Here is a 14,518-nt window from a genome sequence, read left to right as displayed (position 1 = left end):
GACTTGTTCCATATGTACTTTCCTACATATTTTTCTTTAAATAAGTATTTTAACATGGCTATAGATTAAAGAAAATATTATCTATGTCATCGACTGTAAGATACATAGACATGCCACATAGGACAGCAGTATATTGGCAACGTGGACAAATTCCAAACATGAAACATTGAACCATTGCCGCTGTCCTTAACCTCTAAAAACTACCCATTGAACAACCATTGTAAACCACTCATGTGAGCTCTCTCTCACTCTCAGTTTCATTACACTTACACACTCACTCCTCGTCCTCGGTCGGGACTCTTATATTTTCTCTCTTTATCAAAAGCTATATGGCAAGCACTACTACTACTGCTTCCTCTACACTGCCATTGTCAAAACCAGATTTTCCAGTTCTGTCTTCTCCAAGAAACAAGAAGCTGATTGTATGCAGAACCCATCTCCAACAATATCCAACTCTTCGCAGAATTTCTAATCTTCATCGGTTTAATTCAAATGGGTTTGTGGCATTTTCTCGTTTGAATGATCAGATTGAAGAGAATGGCCTTTCCACTCAGGACATGGTATCGAACAATGACCCCGGGATTGAAGTTCAAAGCCGGTAATGGGTTTTCAATCTTTGTTCTTTTTAAAGTTTCTTTGGTTATTAGGTTATGTTTGGTTTCCAAGAAACTTAGTGAAAAAGAAAGTTCAAAGACTTACTTGAGTTTATATGTTTGTTCTGCCCAGACCAAAAAAGAAGAAACTAGTTGATTATGTGCGTGTGTGTGTGTATTTTAACTGTAGAAATTTTTTTTGAATGTGATTATGAGTTAGTTGTGCCACATTGTGGTCAATTTGTTGAATGAGTGTTTCTGATCTAATGTACAATTAGTGTTTGACTTCTTTTGATGTTTTAGTTATTTCCTAAGAAGCATGTATGCTCATTAAGAGTGTCATACCCGTGCCATATCCGTGTCTTACTTGTGCCATACCGGTGTCGTACTAGCTGTTTCATGTTATAATTTTCAAAAATTGCTTGGTCACTGTCATAACCGTGTCCGTGCTTCCTAGGTTATTTCTATTTTGATGCTCTTTAAAATGGGAATTACAGTGTTGTGTTAATCAGCCATCCTGTTCTTCCTAACCGATGAATGTTACTTAAAGGAAAACATGAATATCTACCTCTTTCAGACTTTACCCTCTTGCTCTTTCAACAAGCACTCTTTTATACCATTGCAGTCATTAATCTTCACTGTAAAGGACTAATTTTGTTAGTCAACTTTTCATATTTTTTTTTCCCTGATGGTGATGACACAAGTACTTTAGGAATGGCTGAATGGGTGCATTTCTTACTTTATCATATATTCTATTACAATCCATCCATCTCAACATCCTCAATTGCAAATTTTTGTTTCTTATGTTAAAGAGAAAGATGTAGAGGACTAAGACAGAAAAACACATAGGACCTTAAATAAATGAGGCTTCTTGCTTTGTCAAATTCTCAAATGTTTTTGTGATACTTTTTAGGAAGTCACCAGTCATGTTCTACAACAATTTAGGCTGAATTCCTTCCTCTTTACGGTCATGACAATGCCCTTGTTTTTTGTTTTAGCATTCCAATTGTTTTAAGTAGCTACCAGCAAAGGGGGTTTTGCGCCCAGCTTATTTTAAAATTCAAATCTCTGTTTTGCCTTTTTTTTAGATCACTAGGCTGACAATTCTGTCTTGTCGACATTGCATGAGTTGAGTCCCTTCTAGTATTTTCCATTCCATCGTTAAGAAAACCATGTCTGTGTAGGTGAGTCCTAGATTGGAGATTTTCTCATCTTCAAATTTGTAACTATATGCCAGTAGGTGTGAAAGTGATTATGAACTTTGGTATGAGAACAAGTTTCTGTCAAACCAGAGCAAGACATGGTTTATGTCATTCGATGATTGTAAAATAAATATTAATCTTGGTCTATATGATCTGACATCAACACACGTCTAGTAACACAAAATATCTTGACCTTTTTATTTTCAATAGGCCATAAATGTTACCTTTTTAATATTGGATTTTCTGAAGATGACCCAACCACTTAGATACCTCTTGGTTGGTGACTCCTGTATAGAAAGAATTATGGCTGTTTGATTGTCCTATTTATTCTAGATGCTGGAAAATTTCACTTTGATGAAGAGTGTAATTTTGGTTTGGGAAATGAGCCTAATATCAAACTTCCAGTGGTTCTATCTATTAAAGACTTTGGATTGTTTCCCATTTCAAATATTTCTATGATTGGTCAATATGCCTCAATCAAAATAATGTGGAGATATAGTACGCTTAATTAGGGTCCCCTTGTGTTTGCCCTTCCCCAGGGAATATAAGAGTTCATAGATTTTTCCATAAAATTGCCATTATCCACCTTATATTCTTCTATTTCCTGCTTCTTTTAAATTACTATTATACAATCTATAGGTCTATATGAGGGTGTGTGTGTGCGCGCGCATTTTTTTTTAATGATTTTAAATGAAAAATGTGGAAGAAAATGGTGGTTGACAACATTCAGAGCTCTATTAACTTTTTTGCATTGGTAATTTGTTCCCATGAATTGGGTCTTTATTCTGTATCTTGTTTTGTTTTTTTGTTTTTTGTTTTATTTTTGTTATCATTGGATTCAACCAACATGTTTTTCTTAATGTGTGATGGTTTATCTTCTTGTCTTGTAGCATATGGAACTGGAGGGGTTATTCTATTCGCTATCAGTATTCTGGGAACAGTGGCCCTGCGTTAGTTTTAGTTCATGGTTTTGGAGCAAACAGGTCTACATCAATTACATTTTGCTTCTCATTAGCAGACACGTAATTGCTATAGGTATCAAATGCACAAATAGCCAAACGCTTTCTTGCTTCATAAAAATTCATGTACTAATTGCATGCATGGTATGGTACTTGAACTTTGGTTTAAACTAGGGACTATGCAGGTGGGACAAGTTGCACACAAGGTTAAATTTCAAACGGTTGAAGTATATTCCTATATGGTTGTATGGTAAATCTTTGGTGTCAGCTAATATGATAGTGGATAATATTGTGAAGTTTGTTCATTGCAGAAGTTTGAACCACAGAAGGGCCTCATTTAATTGTAAAACTGTGTTTCATAGTGATAATCTCTTTGTCTGCTCTTATTCTGCAATACAGCATTGCAGGGAAACATTTGGTATAAATTACATGCAGAAAAAAAACTGCAATTAGCTGGTCCGTATTTTTCCTTTGTTTTATGCACAAGAAAAGACCAATTATCCAATCAGTGACTATGAAATCAAAATGTAAACAGAGTTTTATGATCGTGGTTAAGATCATCCAGGTTGACTACAGTACTGATGGTCCCTGATATGCTTGGAATTAGGTGTCACATGTGCCATGTAATAATCAAAATGTTCATGTAATGTCCACATTAGAAAAATTAAATGGATAAAATATATATCTACATTGAAAAGATGAATCAGGTCTTGATTCATAATACCAGGTCAAGTTGAATTCATGAGAGTGACCTAGTATGCATAATTTTACACCTTTCTTTACAAGCACATTGCAGAGTGGCCCAGATCAATAGGAAAAGTACAAGATAAATAGTTATACATTATGTGATCAGCCAGTAGCTGATCAGCCATTAGCATTACAGAATAAAAAATATATAAAACTGATTTATATATCCAAGGAACTGTGACAGTCTCAATTTCTCTTGCAGGGTTTTGGTCACAATCTAAAAGCTTGAACCTGATTTTTTTATCTTTATATTTCTTTTAATTTATAATGTTGAAAGATTTGCATGCCTAGCTTCTCAAGGTTTATGCATGTTTCAATATAAGAACTGTTGATTTCTTAAAAGTTTTGTTATCCAGTATCTGTGATTCTGTACTTGAAGTGTCTGTTAGTACTTGTGACTCAGTTGTGGCTGGTTGCAGTGATCATTGGAGGAAAAATATTCCTGTTCTGGCAAAATCACATAGGGTATACTCAATTGATCTTATTGGTTATGGATATTCGGATAAACCAAATCCTCGTCAATTTGGAGACAACCTCTTCTATACATTTGAAACATGGGCCACCCAACTAAATGAGTTTTGCATAGATGTGATTAAGGATGAAGCATTCTTTATTTGCAATTCCATTGGAGGTGACCACCTTTTGAATGTTTTGGCTCATGTTAATTAATCCTTCACTCTAAGCTTTAATGTTTAACCAATCTATGCATGTTTTTATTGTGAATCCTTTTGTTTTCTTTTTTTAGCAGCTGTACACACCATCTTTAGGCAGTATGCTATTGTAGAATTAAATTTAGATTTTATGACTTTTATTCAATTATAAGAACCACAAGAACAGCATTTACTTCACAACTGATTTTTAGTCAGCGAGAATCATATTTCAGTTTATTTTATTATGGTTCAATGCCTTTCCATTTCATCATATATTGGTACCACTTCTTGGGTCTTAAAGCAAATTTTCATAATGCATGGCTCTGCTATACATGTTCTGTGTTTTGCATATTAATAAATAGTACTCCCAATACTTCCAGGAACATTTAATAAAAGGGTGTAAATCATCTCTGACTTTTTGGGTTGATTTAGACAAACTTGGAATCAAGTTGGCTTACAAACTCTCAAGCCAGGAACTTGGTATCCCTGCCATCCTTGTGATGCCATTGGAAATTGTATGACAAAAGTGTTAATTTAAATTCTGAACAATCTTGCCTGTTCTGGCTAGACTTTGGTCATACAGTACTTACACTTTCATCTCTTGTAGCATTTGATAAATGCATATTTTCTTTTTCTTTCTTGTCATGTTCATATGTGTTTTCAGATTTGGTTTATAAGATAGTCTCTAATCATTTAGTGTTATGCATGCCTGTGTGCTGTGCTTTCCTGCCTCTCTTGTTTTGTTCATACTTGCTGCTTAGAATTATATTTTAAAACATATTTATGTTTGATCTGTATATCAGGCAACCAGAAGGATCATCTTCTTGACCTGTGTAGGATTTTTTCCTTTTTGGGAAGATACTGCTGCAAAATATGCTCTCTGTGACCTTCACAGCAGTTTCTGTAATGCTTGTCTTCAAAGACAATAGGATACAAGTATTTCCATCAAAATGATGGCCACCCCATTCAAATCATTGATATGTTTCTTCAGTGCTACTTTCTATGAAAACTAGTGAAGCCTTAGATATCAAACAGTTCTTTAATTCACAATTTTAAGGTTGATCACATGATACCGTTAAAGAATCTTCTTTTTCTGGTCTTTATGTAGGGCTTGTTGGTCTTCAGGCAGCAGTTATGGCACCACAGATCTGCAAAGGCATTATCCTTTTAAACATATCTCTTCGTATGCTTCATATTAAGAAGCAGCCCTGGTTTGGAAAACCTTTAATTAGATCATTCCAGAATTTGCTGAGGTAAGTATTTGACCCAATAGCTCCCTTGTATGAACTTTTAGAGTTCTAAGGTTGCATATGTAGGCTTCATGATAGTTGTGCTGTTTTGCCAGGAATACTGCTCTGGGCAAATATTTCTACAAAAGTGTTGCCACACCAGACTCTGTGAGGAGTATTCTTTGCCAGGTATTCCTATATATCAAATTGGTATTTCTCACATAGTCATCAGTGCTAAATTAGCACTGATGACTACTAATGGTATCAAGGGCTGATTTGAATTATGATTTAGGACCAATTTATAGTAGTTCAACAAAACAAAGTTTCACCAAAATTTTATTAGGTTCACAATTTGTCTTAGACCTTTCTTTGTGTAATCCAAGACATCACTTATAATTATGCACAAATGCTTTCAAATGTTGAGAATGGAATTCTCCAGAAGGATAAATTATCCTTCTCCTTTTTGCTTTTTTTTTTTCATCTTCTCATCCAAAAGAATACATACTCTTCCCAGAATTTTCACCACGGTGGTATTTCTAAATCTTCTACTTTTTCCTTCCTCTTTTCTTTCAACTTCTAGACTTTGTCTCCCACACAAAATTTTAATCTGTAGTTATTTATGATTATTTTGAAATGGAGTAGGTGCATTGAAATGGTGTGTTAGTAATTGGGTTGGTTTGACCCAACCAATGATCCATGACCCATAGTTAACTTGGCAAAAGCCGTAAAACTAGGATTGTAATACACATTCCATGGGCTAAGTTGAGTTTGAGATTTTCTATTTTGAAATCATGAGTCTTCCTTGGAAGATGTGTTGGCCAGTGATGTGATCAAGATTTTAGGTTATAGATTGAACTGAAATTACTATTTGAAAAATGATTGATTCTGAATCTAATCCCATATGCATTAGATCTTTAAAAAGTAAGCTTGGATTTAATTTATCGATGCCATCCAATTTGATCTGATTAAGGTACATGCTCGTTTTATTCCCAGTTGAATGACTGTTATAGATTCCTTATCACAAAAAGTGGAGAAGTTTACACCTCTTCCCTTTTTACATACACAAGTAAAACGCTTTAATGCATAATGGTGGAAAAGTGGAGCAAGTACTAGACTAGTTGGCAAGCTTGTCTATGCATATAAATTGATGTGTCAAGTGTATGTATGGGAAAAGACAAAATATTCTATGAGTGGGACCTGCTTGACTATGTTGTCTTTGAGTTACATATTCTCTGTATTTCTTGCCTAATAAAAAGCATCCTTGAAAATCGAACCTTAAATCATTTAAAAGTTACAGTGAGATTTCATTTCTGGAGTTGCGGTGCTTGATTTACTGAACTATTCAAGTCAAAAGTGTTAGTCTAGAGAGAAAAGGTTTACAAGTTGTCATAGACTGACAATTGACGGTAGGAAGTGCAGTGAATCTGTGCACACTAGGGAATGTAAACGTTTTACAACACCTATTCTAACTAGTTTGTAGAGAAAGTATCTTGTGAGACGGTTTATGTACCACCCACCTCACATTTGGTGGGCCACACACACTTGTGGGAGCCATATATTGAAGGGGGCAGTGTATATGCTGGTCTCACAAGATAATTTTTCCTAAATGAAAATAATGAATACAGTTCTACCATTGTTGCTGTCGATTGCTTATGATGAATAATGGATATCATTTCAGTGTTACCATGACACCTCCCAAGTGACAGAGGAACTAGTTCAGAAAATACTTAATCCAGGACTAGAACCTGGTGCTGCTGATGTGTTTCTTGAGTTTATTTGCTACTCGGCTGGCCCTCTTCCTGAGGAACTTCTGCCTCAAGTAAAGGTCAGTTTGCAGATAATTTTTTATTTTTTATTTATAATATGAGATTGAAATCCTACTCTAGCCTTATCTAAATATATATGTGTGAAACTCCCTCCTACATTCCTACTAATCCAAGTATTGAGAGCAGCCACTTTACAACACACACCCCCACACACCCCCCCCCCCCCCCCCCCCCCCCCCCCAAAAAAAAAAGAAAAAAGAAAACAACGGCAATGTTGTGTGTACAATTTTTTTTGGTTGCTTTGAGGGAACCAACTACCAAGGTCATTAGTTTGATAAATTGGACTGCCTTGAAAGAGTCCAAACCTCCAAAGTGAAATTTTCATTCAATAACAATATTTTTCAGCCTCCTTTATTATTCAACATTAAGCCATATAAATAGATGGCTTTACAAGATAAATGTAAATTAAAATTCAAAAGAAATCCAATCTTTATCTACTACAAGTAGATGAGATCTTACAATTTATCTCACCCTTCTCTATTTACCCAACCATTAAAATGACAAAAAGTCATAAGATAAAAGGCACGTGGGTAATTTGTTGATTGCAAATTACCCACCCTTCTAGCATCCCATTTAATGGGATAGAGTTTTACTCCAAACTAGTTTTGAGGAATATTCTCTAATCCATGCAATTTGTATGACCATCAATGTTGATTTGGTTCAATAAGTAATCTAAATTCAGAACAAGCCACAAGTCATGTAACTGAAAGTACATATGAATAGGTAATTTCAATTGTCCTGTAATGATTTGGAGGAAAATTCTATCCACTTAATGGTAATAGCACTAGGTAATGACCCTTCTTTTTTCTTCATTACAGTGTCCTATTTTAATAGCATGGGGTGACAAGGATCCATGGGAACCCCTTGAGCTTGGAAGAAACTATGAGAATTTTGATTCTGTTGAAGACTTCATTGTCCTCCCCAATGTTGGGCACTGCCCCCAGGTTCCCCCCCCCCCCTCTCTCTCTCTCTCTCTCTCTCTCTCTCACACACACACACACACACACACACACACACACACAAACCCCACCAGGCCACCACCCACCCAGGTACATGTGGAGGCATTGATTTGGTAGTGTTTTTATGTGACAATAATTAGTATTTTACACCTTTTTTGGGGGTTAATTATGGAAAAAGCTTACCTCCAAACTAATTTAGAGGAAAATTTCTCCAACCCATGTGGCAATTGATAAAACCATCTACATGTACTTTTAGTCATATGACATATTTAATAAGTCATGTGACTTTTTTAAATAATACACGTGGATGGTTTTATTAATTGCCACATAACAAATTGAATAAGATTACTTCAAACCAATTTGGAGGAAAACTTTGTCTACTATTTATATACTTATATTGATTTATTTTTGGTTTCAAAATGTAGCTCCTGCAAAACTTGTAAGATAGTAAGGATTATAATATAAATTTTATAAATGATTAAAAAAAAGTAGTTTTTAAAAGTTCTGAATCTCCTAGGAAACATAAATAAAATTGAAATGAACCCAAAGTTTTGATATGTAGGGGCTGTTAGGCTCTTAACAGAACTTCCTATGCACATGCTATCATTTTGGTTCCAAAGCACTGGTTTCTGGTGTTCCATCAATGCAAAATCATTCATTAATCAATTGTGGAAACAGATTTTCTTTTCCCTGTCCATACTATAAATATAGTTGCTCATTATTGACCAAAATTTTATATGAACTCTAGAATATGTTTGATGATAATAACTTTTTGACTTCAATAATTTGTTGATTGCAATAAAGGATGAAGCACCTCACCTTGTGAATCCACTTGTCGAGTCATTTGTTGCACGCCATGCTACACCATCAACATCAACTAGTGTCTCCACAACTATCTGATCCAGTGGCATCTCAGGTTGTTGCTGTTCCTTCTTAGTGCGTCTCAAAAAATTTTATGGCCTATCCTTTCCCAAAGGCAGTACTGCTGGTCGTCAAGTTCCACATTAATTCACTTTTGAACTACAGTCTACAGTCATGTTCAAACGTGGGGTTACAGCACTTCTTGATTTGATGCATGAAATTTGTGGCATTTCATTCATCCAAACTTTTAAAATGCTTTGGCTCGGACCACATTTGTTATATATCTTCAAATTCTAAACCTTCCTAGACTATCTGTAATTATATGTCTAAGTTTTGTATAAGCACACTTGTTTATAGTTAAATGCATCAAATTTACTGGTTGGTTTGGTTTATAGTCATCCCATTTCCCAGGATTGATTGAGACTAAAAGACAGTCACAGTGCCATTGATATAGGTGCATCTTCTCATGATTAACTTGGTTATGGTGGAGGGACCCTTCAATTATTGAAAGTCGTGTCAAATTTGGCTAAGGAAAGCAAATTGAACTTGTCCATTTTACGTGAATCACTTCTTTTAACTCTAGGCCTATTTGAAAGGATATGTGTCTATTCAGCAAGCAATTATGAGCATGCAGAAAATTGACAAGTTTGGTGACCATGCACATGACACATAAATAGATAGTTTGTGATCTCAAGGACATGAATCTGTGATAAATACAATACCTATGAACCAGAAAAATAATAGGACCTGTTGGCTGGCCTGGCAAGCAAGAAGTTTTCAGTGCCTAATTTCCTATGGAAGAGAAAATAAAATATACAATAGGTTCACATCTTAGCAGCTGTGTATGTGACTGGTTGAGATATGCATAGAATTTATATGTTGCTAGCTGACTTTTAACTGCTGTGAACCAGTCAGAGGAGGCCATTGCATAGGATAATATTGTTCTGACAGTCGTGAAACACATATTGTGGATGGCATCAGTTTGGCGCTTCTGATATTGTGTCTGATTCTCTATTACAAATATTGATGTGGGTCTAAGTCCCCAATCAAAATGAATCATATTACTAATTATCTCAACCTAATTATTAATTTTTTATTTATTTATAGAAGCGATAGAATTTCAACTTATGTTATCCTCTCCATGATGATATATTTTTATCATTAGGTTAAAAAATTAATGAATTTTTTAGTGTAGGCGAGGTTTAAACCTATTTGACTATAAGAGACTTTATCACTTTATTAGTTGAACTGACTGAAACTTATCCTTTTATTTCTTTTAAGTGGGGTAATTTATAATTTATTCTTCATAGTACGCTTCATTCAACTTCATCGTAGAATTAAGTGAATTTTAGAATTTCATTATGTGATACTGATAATTGAATTTTTTATAGTTTAACTTTAAATTTAAAGTTGAACGAATGATTTACGTCCTAACCAATCACATCATTAACTTTTTTATTTTATGTTCTCTGTCTCTCTCCCCTCCCCCAATATTGACTTCAAATTTTTCTATGATTAGACCATCTCTTAAATTAGATTCCACCATATGGATCTATGTAAGTAACCATCACTACTAACCATTGATGCATATTTTATTTAGAGTAGGGGGACAATCTTACCAAAAAAATATTCACATTTAGCTCATGTTTTCTGTTTCATAGTCATTGGGAGTGGAAATTCATATATTGAACTGCAAATTAATTAGGAATTTAGTAGGTCAGAAATAGCTCCTAGAATATATATGTATACACTCTAATGCTAGGCTAGGATAGAGCGAGCTGGCTGGCATATGAATCAACAACCTTTTTCAACTTTAAGCTTAGGCCAAAATGAAAGAAAAGAAGGGCTCGAACTCATCCTTTCAATAAGTGGCCTATTCGAAGCTTAAATAATGAAATTGAAATCATTTGACGCTTGACATTCGTCACACTAGTGTGCGTTTGGGATTAGATTATAAGTTTATTTATTTATTTTTTCATTCATACGGTTTGTAATTTCTATGTGGGTCCCGCAATAAAGGAGATTCATTCTCATTTTTATGGCTCCCACTATTATGTTTTTGGTCAAAAAATCAATACAATTAACTGAACGTGGATCTTATGCTATTGTTTTTCCCCCCTCAAAATGCAAGTATTTTTTTGCTTATTGTGGATCCTGTTCTAACTTTTTCTTTTTCTTTTTTGCTACAGTTTTTTCAAAAAAAAAAAAAATTAATCGACTTATTTTATTTAGTTTTAGATTTCATCTATGATATTTATAGCAAAAAGCTAGATAAATTGTTTCCAAACGGACATTGAATCAACCACGTTCTAGTAGTCTCATTAAAAAAAGAAAACATGTTTTAGTGTCTTAAAACTAATTTATTGAGTGAACAAAATTAAAATTCAAGTCAAAGGAGGATAAGTAAATTAATTAGGAACAATATGCATGGAGGAATGTTAAGAGTTTTATAACTTAATGACATTACCTTAATTCTCTCTTTAGGAAGAACTTAGATTTGAATAATTGAAACCCCCTCTGCACACTTGTTGTAAGGAAAAAAAAAGAAAAAAAAAGAAAAACATGGAGAAGCATTTTTTAAAATCATCTTTTGTGCTTAAACGTGCATGCGGGGAAAAAAACCTTAAAACAAAATTTGAAATTTATAAGTACAGAGAATTTAAAAATTCTTGAACTCCTTGATTGCACGAATCTTGTATTGCACAAAATAAGTCATGGACCAATAGTCATTGAAAAGGACCCCAAAAAGGTAGCCAAAATTTCCCAGGGGAGAAAAACCTTATGAATTTTTTTTTGAAATTTGTAAGTACTACAGAATTTAAAAATTCTTGAATTCCTTGATTGCATGAATCTTGAGTTGCACAAAATAAATCATGGACCAATAGGCCATTGAAAAGGACCCAAAAAAGGTTTGCTAGCTAAAATTTTCCTGCCTCCATTACTTTCACATTCATTTCCTACAAATATTGATTTTTCTCAAAATCTATGATGAAACCAGCAACCAACAAAATTCAACGAGGTGATTATGATTGAAGTAACATCGCATTCACATGGGGTCATTTACGGTCAAAACCATTTTTATTTTATAAGCCACTCAATATTTTGTGAAAAATCACTGTGAATTTTTGTTTTATATATATAGAGTTATTGAATGGAATAATTTATAATGGCTTTCATGTAGAAAGAGCATATGGGGGTAATGGGTCACACTTTCCATATGGCAGAGGACCGAGGTCTAAGAACAAAAGAACTGGTTAACTTAATTGTCTTTCTGGTTCCTACTTGTTTTAATGTGGATCTCACCAATAGCAATTGACATGATTATTGAAGCACATAATTAAGCACGAAACCCTTTGAATTAATCAGTGGTGGGCTCACATTGGCCCCCACATCATCATCATTTTTAACGCACGCTTCAATTGAAACCCCATTTTTATACCATGACCTTGCCTATCATAATTAGGTCATGGATGATGAAGTGGTCATCATTTACAAGTGTACCAAATACCCAAAAAAGAAACATATAAGTGGGTACAGGACTTGTAAAAGAAGGCTTTTTTAATATTTTATTATTTTATATATATATATATATATATATTTATATGTATATATAATATAATAGAATTTCAACTTATGATACTCATTCCATAATGATTGTTTTATTATCAAGTAATTAAAACATCAATCAATTTTTTATATTAGTGGGTTTTGAAACTCATATCTCTTATTTGATGACAAAAAATTTTACTAGTTGAACTAATTAAACTCACAAATTGTAAGAGAAGCTAAGCACACAACACTACTCTCATCTAGTTTTGGAAGACCGCAATCTCTCTATTGCTCATTGTTTATTTATATTTATTTAACATTGATTTGAGTTTGTCTCTAGTATAATCTATTGAGTGATTGTTTGAGAGGATTTATTTTCATTGGTCTAATTATTAGACTTAGAAAATAAATTGAGTAAAAGTACATCTATATCTATAAAATGCTAAACACAAACTAAATAAGTTGAATATATATATATATATATATATAACATTTGACAAATAAGTCCTAAGTTTACATGATCATAATGCCCAATATTTTCACAAATAACAAATAGAAGACAATAATGCGCTGTAAATAATTATTTAGTACACAAAATGAGAAATTATTCACTCTTTCTGGAGGATCACATCACCTAGCTCATGTGGTCCTTAAAGAGGAGTAGATAATCTCTCAACGAAGGACATGATCATGAAAAGCCTTTCAAATGTTTAAGATCACCTTAACTATTCCCCCTTTACTTGCTTTTGAGTCTTTTGACTAGGTTTTACTAATTTCATTCTTTCTTTGACAAAGCTCAAGGTTATAGTTACCAATAATTTGTCATATATAATAAATAAAGTGTTAACGACTACATCAAGTATTTAACTTTTGAGGAAATTGTTAATATTAGTAGGTTTTTGAGTATCTGGATGATGATCTTCTTAGGTCATCATCCCCCTTAAAATCCAAGTTATGACGAAGAAAAGGGACCTAGCTAGAGGCAATAAAGAACCATGTCATGTCAGATACTACTAGTTTATTAAGCATGATCATAAAATATAAATAACAAGCTAATTAACGTTGACGAGACTAATGATGGAAAATAGGTTAAGGAATAGAAGGTGGAGATGTCCCATGGATATATAGTAATTTTTCAATATTTGGGGACATGAACGAAACCAGGATTTTAACTTAAGAGGGGCAAAATATAAATAATTTTTTTTTAATGAAAACTAGTATTTATTTAGTATTAACAAAATACCAAAACTGTTACTAATTTTACAAATTTTTTTTTTTTTTTTTACAAATTCTTGTGTGATAATGAAGGCAATTAGTACCACAACATAATAAATAAATAATACCAATGCTACTACCAACTTTACTATACAATCTTCTCAAAAAAAAAAAATTTTTTTTTTTTTGACTGAAAAAAAAAACTTTACTATACAAAATATTTACAAAAAGATGTGGTAATGAATTTGATTGGTGGCACATCAATAACATATAATAAATAAATTCCTTAATGACTCTTTTATTGAGTTTTTAAAAATTAATACATTAGTTTGTAAGGTCTATATAGAGTAAAATATATAGTATTTGAGGCATCATTCTAATTAAGTTCCTTTTACCAATTATTATTATTAAAAGAAAATACACAAAATAATTATGTTTGAATTATTTGCATTTTTATTTGAAAAAAAAAATATTTTTACTAGGTTCCCATTATTTACCAATCAAATAAAAGTCATATTTATCATCTAATAATTATATGTCACATATTTTTTGAACTAAAAAAATAGTTAGTGTTACCAAGAAAAAAAAAGAACCAAACTTTTAATTTTAAGTCCCAAATAATAAGCAACCAAAGACGAAAATAACTTAACAGCAAAAGTCGTTCGAAATAAAAAAATCTAAATAATTAGTAAACATGTTTTAATGTTCATAAAAAGTCAAAAACAACA

The 14,518-nt window shown here is 33.1% G+C and overlaps 1 protein-coding gene across 3 annotated transcripts; it reads left to right on the top strand.

Moving 5' to 3' along the window:
• The first annotated feature begins 203 nt into the window (after positions 1-203).
• LOC126719680 (uncharacterized) lies at positions 204-9,418 on the top strand. 3 transcript variants are annotated; one of them, XM_050422211.1, is made up of 9 exons: positions 207-598; positions 2,686-2,778; positions 3,921-4,132; positions 4,955-4,984; positions 5,260-5,404; positions 5,497-5,569; positions 7,059-7,205; positions 8,025-8,150; positions 8,970-9,418. In XM_050422211.1, the coding sequence occupies exons 1-9, from the start codon at positions 330-332 to the stop codon at positions 9,063-9,065; spliced, it is 1,191 nt and encodes a 396-aa protein (XP_050278168.1). In that variant the 5' UTR covers positions 207-329; the 3' UTR covers positions 9,066-9,418. The 3 variants fall into 3 exon arrangements, with proteins under 3 accessions (XP_050278177.1, XP_050278168.1, XP_050278173.1); XM_050422220.1 differs by lacking the exon at positions 8,025-8,150 and having other exon boundaries at positions 204-598; XM_050422216.1 differs by lacking the exon at positions 4,955-4,984 and having other exon boundaries at positions 208-598.
• Positions 9,419-14,518: the final 5,100 nt, after the last annotated feature.

This window comes from Quercus robur, chromosome 1, assembly GCF_932294415.1.
Source record: "Quercus robur chromosome 1, dhQueRobu3.1, whole genome shotgun sequence".
Taxonomy (NCBI): Eukaryota; Viridiplantae; Streptophyta; class Magnoliopsida; order Fagales; family Fagaceae; genus Quercus; species Quercus robur.
The sequence above is the reverse complement of the archived record's forward strand: the minus strand, read 5'-3'. Positions and strand labels throughout refer to the sequence as shown.

Excerpts from the sequence above, each read along its gene's own strand:
- LOC126719680 (XM_050422211.1), top strand. The coding sequence starts at position 330 with ATGGCAAGCACTACTACTACTGCTTCCTCTACACTGCCATTGTCAAAA. Across the intron at positions 4,985-5,259 it reads GGATCATCTTCTTGACCTGT|GGCTTGTTGGTCTTCAGGCA; the intron begins GTAGGATTTTTT and ends GTCTTTATGTAG. Across the intron at positions 7,206-8,024 it reads AACTTCTGCCTCAAGTAAAG|TGTCCTATTTTAATAGCATG; the intron begins GTCAGTTTGCAG and ends TCTTCATTACAG.